At 32.3% G+C, this 12,561-nt stretch overlaps 2 protein-coding genes across 2 annotated transcripts; one reads left to right on the top strand and one right to left on the bottom strand.

Moving 5' to 3' along the window:
- Window positions 1-1,029: 1,029 nt before the first annotated feature.
- On the bottom strand, window positions 1,030-2,186 carry LOC123899061 (ethylene-responsive transcription factor 4-like). The gene has a single exon (XM_045950115.1). It carries the CDS (start codon window positions 1,938-1,940, stop codon window positions 1,326-1,328), a length of 615 nt encoding a protein of 204 aa, XP_045806071.1. The 5' UTR covers window positions 1,941-2,186; the 3' UTR covers window positions 1,030-1,325.
- Window positions 2,187-7,908: 5,722 nt separating this feature from the next.
- Window positions 7,909-10,339, top strand: LOC123897986 (uncharacterized protein At4g28440-like). The gene is made up of 2 exons (XM_045948829.1): window positions 7,909-8,357; window positions 9,880-10,339. Exons 1-2 carry the CDS (start codon window positions 8,093-8,095, stop codon window positions 10,068-10,070), a joined length of 456 nt encoding a protein of 151 aa, XP_045804785.1. The 5' UTR covers window positions 7,909-8,092; the 3' UTR covers window positions 10,071-10,339.
- The last annotated feature ends 2,222 nt before the right edge of the window (window positions 10,340-12,561 follow it).

The following is a 12,561-nucleotide window of genomic DNA, read 5'->3' as shown; positions in this document are numbered from 1 at the left end:
TTTGAATAAATTTGAATTGTTCAAAACACTATTTTTCGGTCGCACTCAAGTAAAAGAACATTTACAGTTATCTAGATTGAGTAACAATGTTCAAGCTAAAAAAGTGTGCACTCTACATCTACCATCACTACAACATTTATCGTCTTAGGCAACAGTAAAAAAACCGTTGTAAAAAACAAAAGGCAACTGTTAGGCAATAATTTTAAAAGTGTCCTATATATGGTTGTGATTTTTCTTAGAATTTTTGGTTGGATCTAACTCAACATACAAAATCACTTCGTAAGATTAGAATTATATGGGATTTTTAATTCTTAACAACCATTTCTATAGCCAACCATTTTTTTTTTGTCCAAATTAAGAAAAAATTGTTGTTTGGACTTACAAATAGACACACTTTGTATCAGACCTATAGGCAACAATTTTTTTGAGTTTTTAGAGAACACTTATTTAAATGTTGTATGAATCGGCGACGGTTACTAGCGTGTAGCTTTGTTGTATAGGCAACTATTTTAGGTCATAGTAAATAAATAAAAATGTACATAAAGTTTGTGGTTTTAATGTAAAACATCTAACAAAAGATAAGAAATTTCATCTATCACCTAAAGATGACACTTGACGTTTGAATTTAAAATTTCATTAAACCATCGCAAAAATAATATATAATACACTCAAATAGGCAAATCCAACATCAGAAATGAGATAATTTAATTGTTATTATTAGATTGGACGAACTCATCAGAAACAATAACCATCGCATTATGATGATTGAGTTCAAAGAATTAAACTATCATTGAGTGCAGCTCACCATTGATTGAAGTGAAATGAGATAATTTAATCCTTGATTATTGTTATATGCTTAAAAAAATGTCAGTGTATATTTTATTTTCTCCAATGCATAATTCAAATCCAGTTTTTGTAAAAAAAAAAAAAACAAATCCAGTTCATGCAAATTTATGATGATTTTTTCATTTCATCTATTAAAAAACGATCCTATACCACACACTAAATAATCAAATACTGCAAATTCTGTGAGTTAATTTCAATTTCAGTTATACTTTGGCTCCAAGCTAAAACCATTACAATTAAGCTAAAAAGGAAAAAGTGGAGAAAAGTTTCTTAAAATAGTAATTTGGGAACAACAGATTGAAACCGCACTAGTTTCTCTGTCGCAAAAAATAGACACAAACAATCGTCTATGTAGTACTCTGTATTCACACATACTGTATTTCATTCTTCATCATACGCTTCTGTTTCTGTTTTTTTCTCTACTCATAAAAAATAAAGAGAAATTCATAAAAATAAAACCGAAATTTCATTATTCTGTTTTATAGCGTATATTCCGGAGGAGGGTAGTTAAGATCCAGATCCAAAATTCTAACACCTTTAACACCGTCATCACGGTGGTGGTTCAGATCAATCACCGACGAAGAGTCCGAATCACTCTGCACTGGTGCCGCAGCCATCGCAGTCGCCGTCGCATAACCGTAATTCACCATGCCGGCGCGTAGAACATCATCGAAGCAAAACGTCTGATTAACCTCCGGCATCGGAGTATACCGGTTCTGAAACGGAAACCGAACAGGAGCCAAGTTTAGATCAAGCGGCGAAGAATCGGCGGCAGCGTCACGGTCACGGCTGGAAGATTCAACGGTGCTGCTTTGGCTAGGACTTTGGATATTATTGAAAGGAAAATTTGTTTTAGCCTTCAGACCGCGAAATTGGAATGCGGCTCTGTCGTAAGCTCTCGCCGCTTCTTCCGCCGTGTCGAAAGTTCCGAGCCAAACGCGGCTTTTCTTGCCTGGATCTCTGATCTCAGCGGCGTATCTTCCCCATGGTCTCTTTCTTACTCCTCTAAAATGCGCCTCCTTAACGCCGCCGTTAATATTGATGTTACCGTTAGCGTTTACTTTAACGCCACCGCTCTTAACCTTCGGCGCCATATTGATGTTAATAGTAACGTAACTAACTTTTGGTAAATACTATTTTCCGTTTTCTTGTTCAATTTGGGAAATGTTTTTAGATGGAAAAAAGTATATGAGAGTGATGAGGAGAATGTGGCTTTTTTATAGGAGAGGGGAGTAGTATATGATGGGTATGTATGTTATGTATGGACCATCATGATGATATGATATGATATGATGAATGTGTTGAAGGAAATTTATTAATCAATTTTTTTATAAGCAAAATTAATTAATCAATTACTTCCTCCGATCTTTATTATAAGAAAAAACTTATTTTTTAGATTCATAGAATGTTAGATGTATTTGGTCCATATTATAAACTAAATACGTAGGAAACACCAACACTCCTCAGATTAGGCCTGTCCGTGTCGGACACGTGTCGGTATCCGTGTTCGACACCGACACCGATACTTATGATTACACTAAATTATGTCATTTTTCCAAATTTTTATCGATATCGACGTGTCAGTATTTATGTCATGTCCGATGTCCGTGTCCGTATCCGTGCTTCATAGCTAAATACATCAAACATTATATAAATATAAAAAATTAAATTCTTTTTATAATAAGATAAAGAGAGAGAAAGTGTGGATACATAGAGTCAAGAATGAATGAATTTGACTATGTAATGTTGTGTTGGTGGACATGTGTGTAAATTACTATAGCAGGCATCTAATCCAATTACGTGGAATGTGGGTTGTCCATGTAGTAGGCAGACAAACGAGTATGTTTCGTCTCATCAACATCTTGTGCTTTTTTTTTGGATTGTGATATGTTTCATCTATTGTAAAATAGAAACAAAAAATTAATCAACAAAAATTAATATATTTGTGTAAAATTTAACTCAAAATTAATCAACAAATATGTTATTAATTCTTAGATCACACGTGCCGTAAAGATTAACATACAAAAATATTCTTCTTGAAAATTATGACTTAACTTTTTAAAAGCTAAAAATGTATAATTTTAAATTTTTATATTTAATGATCAAAAAATTAAAAAATTAAATACATAATTTAAGAAAATATTTTCGTATTTGTCTCTTTAACAATTACTATGAGATATATGTTAATATTATTTTTTTAATGGTAAAATAGTGAGTTTAAAATACTTTGTTGATTTTTTTAACTGAAAAATAAAACTTTATTTTTGGATTTTCTCTTTGAATTATTGTTGTTTTCTTCTTGTGGAGTAAAGTTTTTTATTCTTTCTTTTGACGGTGGAGTAGCTTGTTTATTTGGTAAGATAAAGTGGAATATGCCGAGATAAAGTGGAACTAGGGAGGTCATTTTAATGCGCACGGAATTAGGTAGCCATTTGTCGGAATATGGGAAACTTTTTACTCGATGGCTCCGCAATGGAAAGAAATCAACACCCCTTTATTAATGCCATAGTTAAATAAAAGCATTAATACTAGTAGTAATTGTTTTTTAATTATAGAAAATGAACGTAAAAGATTACTTAAATAAAAATGGAGTACGTAGAAAAGTTGTCGGCGGAATCTTCTGCCTTGCCGCGTGCGTAACTCGATTCTAGTTGGATTTAAATAGCTAAATTTAATGTGAACACTCCCATATGTCGAAATTTAGTTGAAGTTGAATTACTCATTCCTCCTTACCAAATTATGTTATTTTAAAGAAAAAAATTGTACTAAATTATAACTCACTTTATATTAACAATGAAACGTTTAATGTTAGTTTTTTTATTATGTCCTTTAATGTTTATTACTTTTTTTCTTTCAATTTTTCAATTTATCTTTCTTATACCATTAATGAAGGACAATTTTGTAAACTAACTCATAATTTCTCTTTTTCATACAACATTAATTATATTTCTTAATTTATATTTCATCCGTGCAAAATATAAGAACTCTTTAACCACGGCACATATGTCGATGCATATTTTTCATTACAAATATATTTAATTCTCTCTTATATGATAATATTTACATTTATATATTTTTTTAAAAATACGGTCAAAACAAGACATATAAATAATGCATTTAGTCAAAGAATGTTTATAAAATGGGACAGAGAGAATATAATTTGGCTAAAGTGACTTATATTGTGGTGCAGAGAGAGTATATTTAAGTGATGTTTCTTTCAAGTTTATTAAATTTACTTATATGAATGTATAATTGATGGTAAATTTGACATGGATGATTAGGATTCGATCTTTCGCAAATGTGATCTCGGGAGAGTTGATGCCACTTGATACTAGAATTGACATCTGAATCATATTATATACTACTCCCTCCGTCCCAAAATAGATGACATATTTTTGACTTAGCGTGCTATTCATATGAGCTAACTAATTTTATTTTATTTTTCTACTAATATATACATGCAAATAGTAACATATGAGATGTTTGATTTGTCTCGATAAGTATTTTAAAATATACAATTTTTAATAATAAATAATTAAAAATATTAACGATTAAAGTTATACATCAACAAATGTAATAATGCTCAAACACTTCATTTATTTTGAGACCGAGAGAATATTTATTTTGGGACGGAGAGAGTATTAATATGCATTTTTCATAGTTTAATCTAATACAAGAGTGAGTGATGAGTCATGAGTGTTGGTTGAATTGAAAGGAAAGAAGAAAGAAAGATAGTGGGTGGCTGCTAATGTTTGTGGGGGCATGAATCATGAATGAGAAAGAAACGCTCAAGCATTTGGGGTGGACAAAGGAAAATCAATATGCGGCGGCGTTATTTTTTATTTATTCTATCTTTAATAAACAAGAGAAAATGGACACGCGCATAATAACGCGTCTTGACTCTTCAAGGCTATGAAGACTATCTATCATGAGATGACATGACATTAACATTAATTGATGCAGGTATGTATGGACTTTTTTAATTTCGATTTTAATTTTATTTTTGAAAATGTTAAAAAATGTCTTCAAATATTAAGAAAGCATATTACTCTCTCCGCTCCTTTGTATAAACCTTCATCGACATTTTATACGTATATTAAAAAAAGTTGATAGTGCAAAGTAGAGTTATGTTTGGAAGAGTGATAATAAATGTATTTAGGAAAATTGAAAATGGACTTATATTTAAGAATAAATTTTATCTTTGAAATTGTGTTTATAATAATTAGGGACGGATGAGGTAACAAAAGAAATTCTATTTTAAAATTTGTGCATTTAATGTCTTAAAGGTACATTTAGTGTTTATTTTATATTAATTTAAATTTTATAATTTTTTTTAAATAAGTAACCAAATAATTTTATATTGTTTTAAATAACAATCGTGAGCAAATAAACAAGTTAAAATCTTTATATGAATCACGATCAAATAAATATATAATACATTTTATATGTAAATAATAAAATTATCATTACAAGAGAATTATATTTTATTTGCTATTTGACACTTACCAGACAATCAACATGTATTTATACCTTTTGCGTTTGACACTTTCGATTTTCTAGCACCAGAGGTTGTGACTATTTTGAAAAGAGTTCAAAGAGTCATACATAGCAATGTGGCGTCTCTTAGGTCTCAGGATGTATTGTTTAAAAGAGTTGGTTTTGCCATCCAAAAAGGGGTAGCGACACAACTTGTTGCTCGTTTGTCTTTCATTCAAGTGTAATTATCTTACGTATAATACTTTTCCTATAAAATTTCAATTAATATCCCTATTTTGACTCGCTGCCCACATCTCTCCTTTTTCAAACCTTTCTTTTTAGATGTAGAGGCCCTTTAGAAGGTCTGATAAGCGTCGTCAGCCCTCTACACCACCTCTTTCCGGATCTTCTGTTGGCTAGGTTTCATGGTGCTTTTTCGATGAGCAACTCATATTAGAATCAGCCCACTTTAGGAGCATGACATCCCTACCATATCTCAAATTCGTAACATATGTCTAGACAATCAAAGTCTTAATTAATTGCCTTTTATGAGATATTGTAATTTCCTCGTCCTCGTCATTCATCAATAACTGCTTTGCTCCGATCTAGAAATGCTCCTTCCTATGATTATATATACCTCACTTCACGTTTCTTATTGACTTTAGCGTTTGATGATGGTTTGCAGGTAACCCCGCCACCAACAACTTCCTCTTTGACATGACGTGTTCGACACCAGTCACCAGTTTTAAATTAGGTAAAAAAATATTATAAGATGAATATTGATCTTTTTGATATATTGATTTGTTAAAGGGCTGTTCAATTTGTCTGCTAATACTAATATTATTTCTATAGTAATAATTTGTAATTTTGTATGCTTTCATATTGTTTGACAGTCTAATTAACATGTACAAGTGAGATAAGTCTTTTATCATGCAGAAATTTATTTTTATAATTGGATCAATAAGTCTCACATAGTGAGATCAAAATTTCAACATATTATAACTTAATTGTCTAATTATATATAGGTCCACCGGCCACAATTTTTGAGTCCATATGTGATTGTAAATTGTTCACAGTACTGTGGAGAGGAAAAAGACCAAGACATGAATGTGAATCAGTTACCGATTGAAAACGAAATAAGAATGCAATATACAAGCACCAATTTCCCCTTTCTCCATCAAATGTACTGTACACGCTATAACCAAAAGTCAAAGCATCCGAGTAAGAAACAGACATGCATGGTCCATGACATGTATATGTGATAATAATAGAGATGACATTGTTCACATACAGATACAGTGCCTAAAAAAGGAGGGTGTGTTCACGGGGTTCCTGCCGGCGCAAATATGTTCAAGGCATGTCAATTTGAAGGTTGAAGAAAAGAATGAAATGGAGGCTTCATGTTGAAGGAATGATAAAATGATTGGAAAAAAAAAACTGATAGAAAAAATATTTGTTAATAATCTTACATCAGTTGCAAGATGACTTGAAAAAAACATTTGATGAACCACACGATTCAAACTATGTATAGCTCAAGTTCGGCTCATTTATTAACAAATTTAATTTTCAACTCAAGTTTGACTCATTTAGTTCATGAATCAAGATCAACGAATCAATTGGAGTCTCGAAATATACTCAAGTTGGCTTGGTTCATTGCCAACTATATCGGCAAAGAAATCACAGGGAACGTCGATATTAAACAATTTAAGAAAACAAATTTGTCCAAGTAAAACTATGTTTCAAGTTATAGAATCCAAAACAAGTTTTAAGTTCTCGAATTTAATCGTGTAAAATCTTGAAATTTTAGTTTAAATTTTATAATTTGAAGGCGTAAAATTTTAAAATTTAGTATATCTACAGCCAACATTCAAGTTCTAGAATTGGATCCTTTAAATTACATGTTCGACTTATAGAACTCAAGTGCGTAAAATCTTAAAAATTTTAGCTATGTATTATGGTGTTCAAGTTCTAGAACTAAAACATGTAAAATATAATTTGAGTTATATAGAACTTTAACATAATATTTTTGAAAATTCAAGGGACACCGGAGAAGGTAGAGGGTGGCAAAAGAAATTACCTATTTTTGTTAATACTTTTGGGCCGCTTATGTACAGGCTATGATTTTTTTTAGATCAAATGGGCTGCTTCCGAGTTTAAATATCATTTTTAACGGAAAAAAAATAAAAATTCGGAGGGAATAAAAGAGAGTGTGTGTGTGTGGGGTGGGGGGGAATACTCAAACTTGAATTTTTCTCTTCCCACCCTCCATTTTTGTCCTTGTATAAAAAATTCGAAACACGTTTTCTGAAGCTTTTCTAGTTCAAATTTGGATAAAAATTTGGAAAACACACTTGAAGTCTTTTCCAAGAAACATAGGGTGGGAAAAGAAAAATTACACTTAAAGTTTTTTGGCCCCAAAGCCAACCAAAACTTACTAATCAGCCCTACTTGAAAGTTGGGCTTGAAAGTTGAAACGCTCGTTTAAGAAATGTCACGTGACATGTGGATGGATAGCAAACGACATGTCGTTTGAGCAATGGATTCATTAATTTTTGTAAAAAAAAAAAAAAACTAAAACATAAAACGCATCAAATATGGGAGAACTGAAAAGGTAGGTAGTAATAGTAACTAGTGTTGTGTTGTGGTACTTTGTTTAAATAGAACAAGATAATCCATTTTCTTGTTGTGTTGTGGATAGATACTTGTGTTGTTGTTGTTCTAGTAGTTCTTGATTGGATTGAGTATTATCATTCATCAAAAATCAAAATCAATGGCATCATCGAATGTTGAAGAATCTGCTGGTAACAAACCAGCAAAAAGAAAACCCGTTTTCACAAAAGTGGATCAGATGAAACCAGGAACAAACGGTCACACTTTGATTGCTAAGGTTTTATCCTCAGAAACTGTCTTACAAAAAGGTGGAACAAGACCATCTTCCTCTTCTCTTAACAACATTCTTCGTCCTACTGTTATCTCTGAGTGTCTCATCGGTGATGAAACTGGTACCATCATTTTCACCGCTCGTAATGAACAAGGTTCTATTTCACTTCTTATTTCCCATTTCTAAAAATCTTAACTTTTCATGTGGGTTTTGTTGACGGGGACACTTGTTAAGCTTACCTAAAAAGGAAATAAAAAATAAAATTTATATTGAAAAGACAACTTTTTATACTTTTGAGGTATTGAATGCACGTATTTCGAGACAAATTTTTTATTTTAACATGCTTAGCATTTTCCTTGTTTTATTTGTAGAAATTTTGAATTTTTTTCATTTGGGGTTTTGTTATTACGATCTGCGTTATTTTGGGATTAGGTTTGTTGTTTTATATCCCAAAAATCAAAATTAGTATTAACTAGGTTTTTAGTTGCTGATTTTTACACTCATTTTACTCTTGTTACTTGGATCTAATAAGGTTTCTTCACTTAATTGTATAATCAATCTAATGTTTGTTTTAGATCCCCTTTCATCAGCAATTTTGTGATTTTTTAGTTTGAGGACTACTTAGTACATTTCTATAGTTTAGGATTTAAATTGGCGAGAGATTGATAGTTCAGGACCAAATTGATGGTTTATTAAGTTTCTATGTATACTGATAATGATAATGAACACCAAACTCTATCTAATTAAAAATAAGGGTTGGAAAGAAAACATTTTTTCCATTAGAATAAGAATATTTCTCCTCTAGAGTGTTAAATTTATGGTTCCTTGATAGGACCCTGGGAGATATTGAAAATGGAGATGTCATGTCATGTAAGTTTAGAGAGGAAGGAAAATGGGATTAGGACTATGAAATTGTATATGATTATAGTAAGAGATATGTATGTGACCAGAAAATGCTTTTTGATCTTTATTTTCATTCTCAATCATATATTCTTTTGTTCTTACAAGTACCGTTTTAGGTTAACACTTGATCAGAAATGCTCTGATGCTCTGAGCTCAAGCTTTTAGGGTTTATTGATTATGTTAAAAGTGATAGTCCCCCTTGATAATAATACCTTACTACTATATATATATGAGTTCCCCAACTGCCTAGGGCGATAATATCTCCATAGTGGTGAGGGAACAATTGACTCCACCTTTTTCTCCTGAGGCGTGCCCCATGAGGCCTATTATGTAGGTCTCATCCGTATTATGGTGGCTTAGGTACCTTCTGTCATACCCCAACCTTCCTATCTAATAAGTCAGATGGATTAAACTATATGGATAAACATTGGGGGTGCTCTGGGCCTGATCAATTATGATGGATTGGCCCTGATCAAAGCTTTGAGTAAGTAGTTTGTTTTCCTTGGGGGGCTTACACTCCTTATGCATAAGGATTAGGGGTTTTAAAATAAGGTCTTTGCTTGCGATATGAATTGTGATATCATGATTTTTTGTCTCCGTAACCACTATCTGCAATTGACTGCAACTCTTCGCAACATCAATGGTTTCTTTTATCGGAAGTTGTCTATGATATGTTTTTATTGATTTTATTATATTAGCATGGATATTGGCACTAAAATTAGTATACGGAACGAATTTATGTGCTGAGGAGGTCTGATTTTGTTTATTTGCAGTTGATTTGATGAAGGCTGGAAATACTGTAATCATTCGCAATGCAAAGATTGACATGTTTAAGGGATCAATGAGGCTGGCTGTTGACAAATGGGGGCGCATTGAGGTCACTGATCCTGCAGAATTCACTGTTAAAGAGGATAACAACCTCTCTCTCATTGAATATGAATTGGTGAACGCGGTTGAAGAATAATTCATAGTTAAAGACGACAACAATCTATCTCTCTTGTTTGCGATGCAGAGTGGATGCTGCTTTGGTAAAACTTAACTGGCGTATACATTTTCACTTTCATTAGCCTGGATTTTGCTTTTAATTAACATGCTTGACTTCATTTTAGGATTAAGTTTATGTCACTTGAACAATGTTAAGTGGTCAGTATTTGCTACTATTATCTAAGTGTATCCAGTGAACTTGAGAAAAATATTATAGTTTTAATATAACTATCAATATGTTTCTTCAAATTTTCTTGTCCATTGTCTTGCAATTTATTTTTATATTGGTAACATAAGCGTACGGGACAAGAATATTGGCATAATTATGTTTTGGGCACATATTAGTGTCCTTATGCTTATATTGGCATAATTATGTTTATGTTTATGTTATCATTGTCTTGTTTAATCCCTTTCTTGGCAAGCATCCCAACCAGCCACCTTTTAACACTAGTAAACCAAAAATTGGGTAATTTACAATCGTAGTATGCAGTTGCAGCTGTAGAGTCTGTCTACAAGTTGATCTGAATTATCATGTCATTTGTGGATTCAGATCCTCTGATATGCATTCTCCAATTCTGCCCACATCTGCCCCCCCCCCCCCCCCAAAAAAAAAAATTGTTTCTTTTTATTTTATGCTTTTAGCGATTTTGAATTTATATTGCTCTGTATAGTCTATCAATGATTTGAATGAATGCCGTTTTTATAAAATTTTGTGACATGGTGCAAACTTCCCAACAAGCCGTCTATGTGAATCAAACCCACGGACTACATGGCTAAAATTCACACGCTCTACCGTTGAGCTAAGGTGACAATTGATAAAACATTTGAATTTGGTTATTCTCTTGCTCCATGTCCCTTTCTCGAGACATCCAACATATTTCTCACCCAAGCTTAACGCATACTTTAACAAGTCAACAATTAAAAAATGGAAATAATAAGAAGGAATTGCGAAAGATGCAAATAAGTGGTACTAGTTCCATGTGGTATACGACAATGTGGAGTTTATGGAAGAGTCGGAATTTGAAGTTATGGGATGGGGTTGATGAGGTTGTTACAACGATATATCAACGTGTTGCCACGTTCCTCAATCAATGGCAATGGACAAATTTAAAGCATACAACTACAAATACTACAAGTTCTCTCCCGCAGGTAGTTAAGTGGATGAAACCGCCTTATGGTAATATTAAGTGTAATATTGATGTAGCTTTTGTAAATGGTAAAGTAGGTATAAGCATTTGTCTGAGAGATCATGATGGACCATTTGTTAGAGCCAAAACTTTGTGCTTCGCCTCCCAACTTACGGTCAAAGAAGGTGAAACTTTTGGTTTACTCCAAGCAATCAAATAGGTAGGTAAATTGGGGCTGAACAATGTTATTTTTAATTTGGATGCTAAGAGCATTGTCGATAGTTTCAACACGAGACAACACATGATTTATCTTATTTTGGGTTTATTATTAAAGATTGTAAATCTTGTTTACTAAACTTATTTTCAAACTCGTTGGTTGAGTTCTCTAGGAGACAAACTAATATGGTAGCCCATAAGTTAGCTAGGGTGGCTATATACGGCTAGTCCTCGTGTGTTTGATTTGATGCCAAATTGTATAGCTACTGATATTATTAATGATATAAGTTAAGTTTGTTATTGTAAAAAAAAAAGTTACGGTCAACAATTAAAATAATAAAACGGTCGGGCTACTAGGGTTGAGCTACTATGTTTAATTTAGTGGTAAGAGATTTGAGTAGTATGTGTTTTAGGTTCGATCCTCACCTCCATTGTACAAATTGTAATGTAATGAAATTGGAAATAATAAGATCCAAAAAAACTATAAAATGTAATAATAAAACGGCCCTAATACAAATGGTTCTCCGTGTTTTTAGTAAATTGTTTTATAATTTCATAGATCAACTTACTTACTGCTGCGCAAATGTTTGTGCAAATATGAACAATTTCCAATTTCTATAATATTAGGAACATTAGAAAACGCGGAATTGTTTTGGAATTGCCATCGCTCATATCACGTTTATGAGGGAGAAAAACGGTTGTAGTTGATCTACATGTTGCAGTCACCGAGTACATATTTTTAGGTATGTGCTGATTTTGATTGCAATGTACAATGTCTCAGACATAATATACATAGTATCCAGATATATTTCTCTTATCAAATTGTTGAAGTTGGAGTGAAGAAAGTGTTTATTCGTCGCAATTCTTTCTAATACTACTGATTTTAACATTTAACTTTAAGATGCTTACATTGGTTTATCAACCCGTTGAGATTGATAATAATAACATATTACACTAGTACAGAAAACACTTTTTACATCTGGCCAAAACCCCATTTTACATCTGACCCCGGTCAGAGGTAGACGTACAAGAAGTAGTAAGTTTACGCTTTTTACATCTGACATTCGCCAGATGTAAAAGTGTCCCCTTTTACCTCTGTTCTCGTGTTTCAGCTGACCAATTTTTTTT

Source organism: Trifolium pratense, linkage group LG7, assembly GCF_020283565.1.
Source record: "Trifolium pratense cultivar HEN17-A07 linkage group LG7, ARS_RC_1.1, whole genome shotgun sequence".
Taxonomy (NCBI): domain Eukaryota; kingdom Viridiplantae; phylum Streptophyta; class Magnoliopsida; order Fabales; family Fabaceae; genus Trifolium; species Trifolium pratense.
Note: the sequence above shows the minus strand (reverse complement) of the source record. Positions and strands in the feature narration are given on the sequence as shown.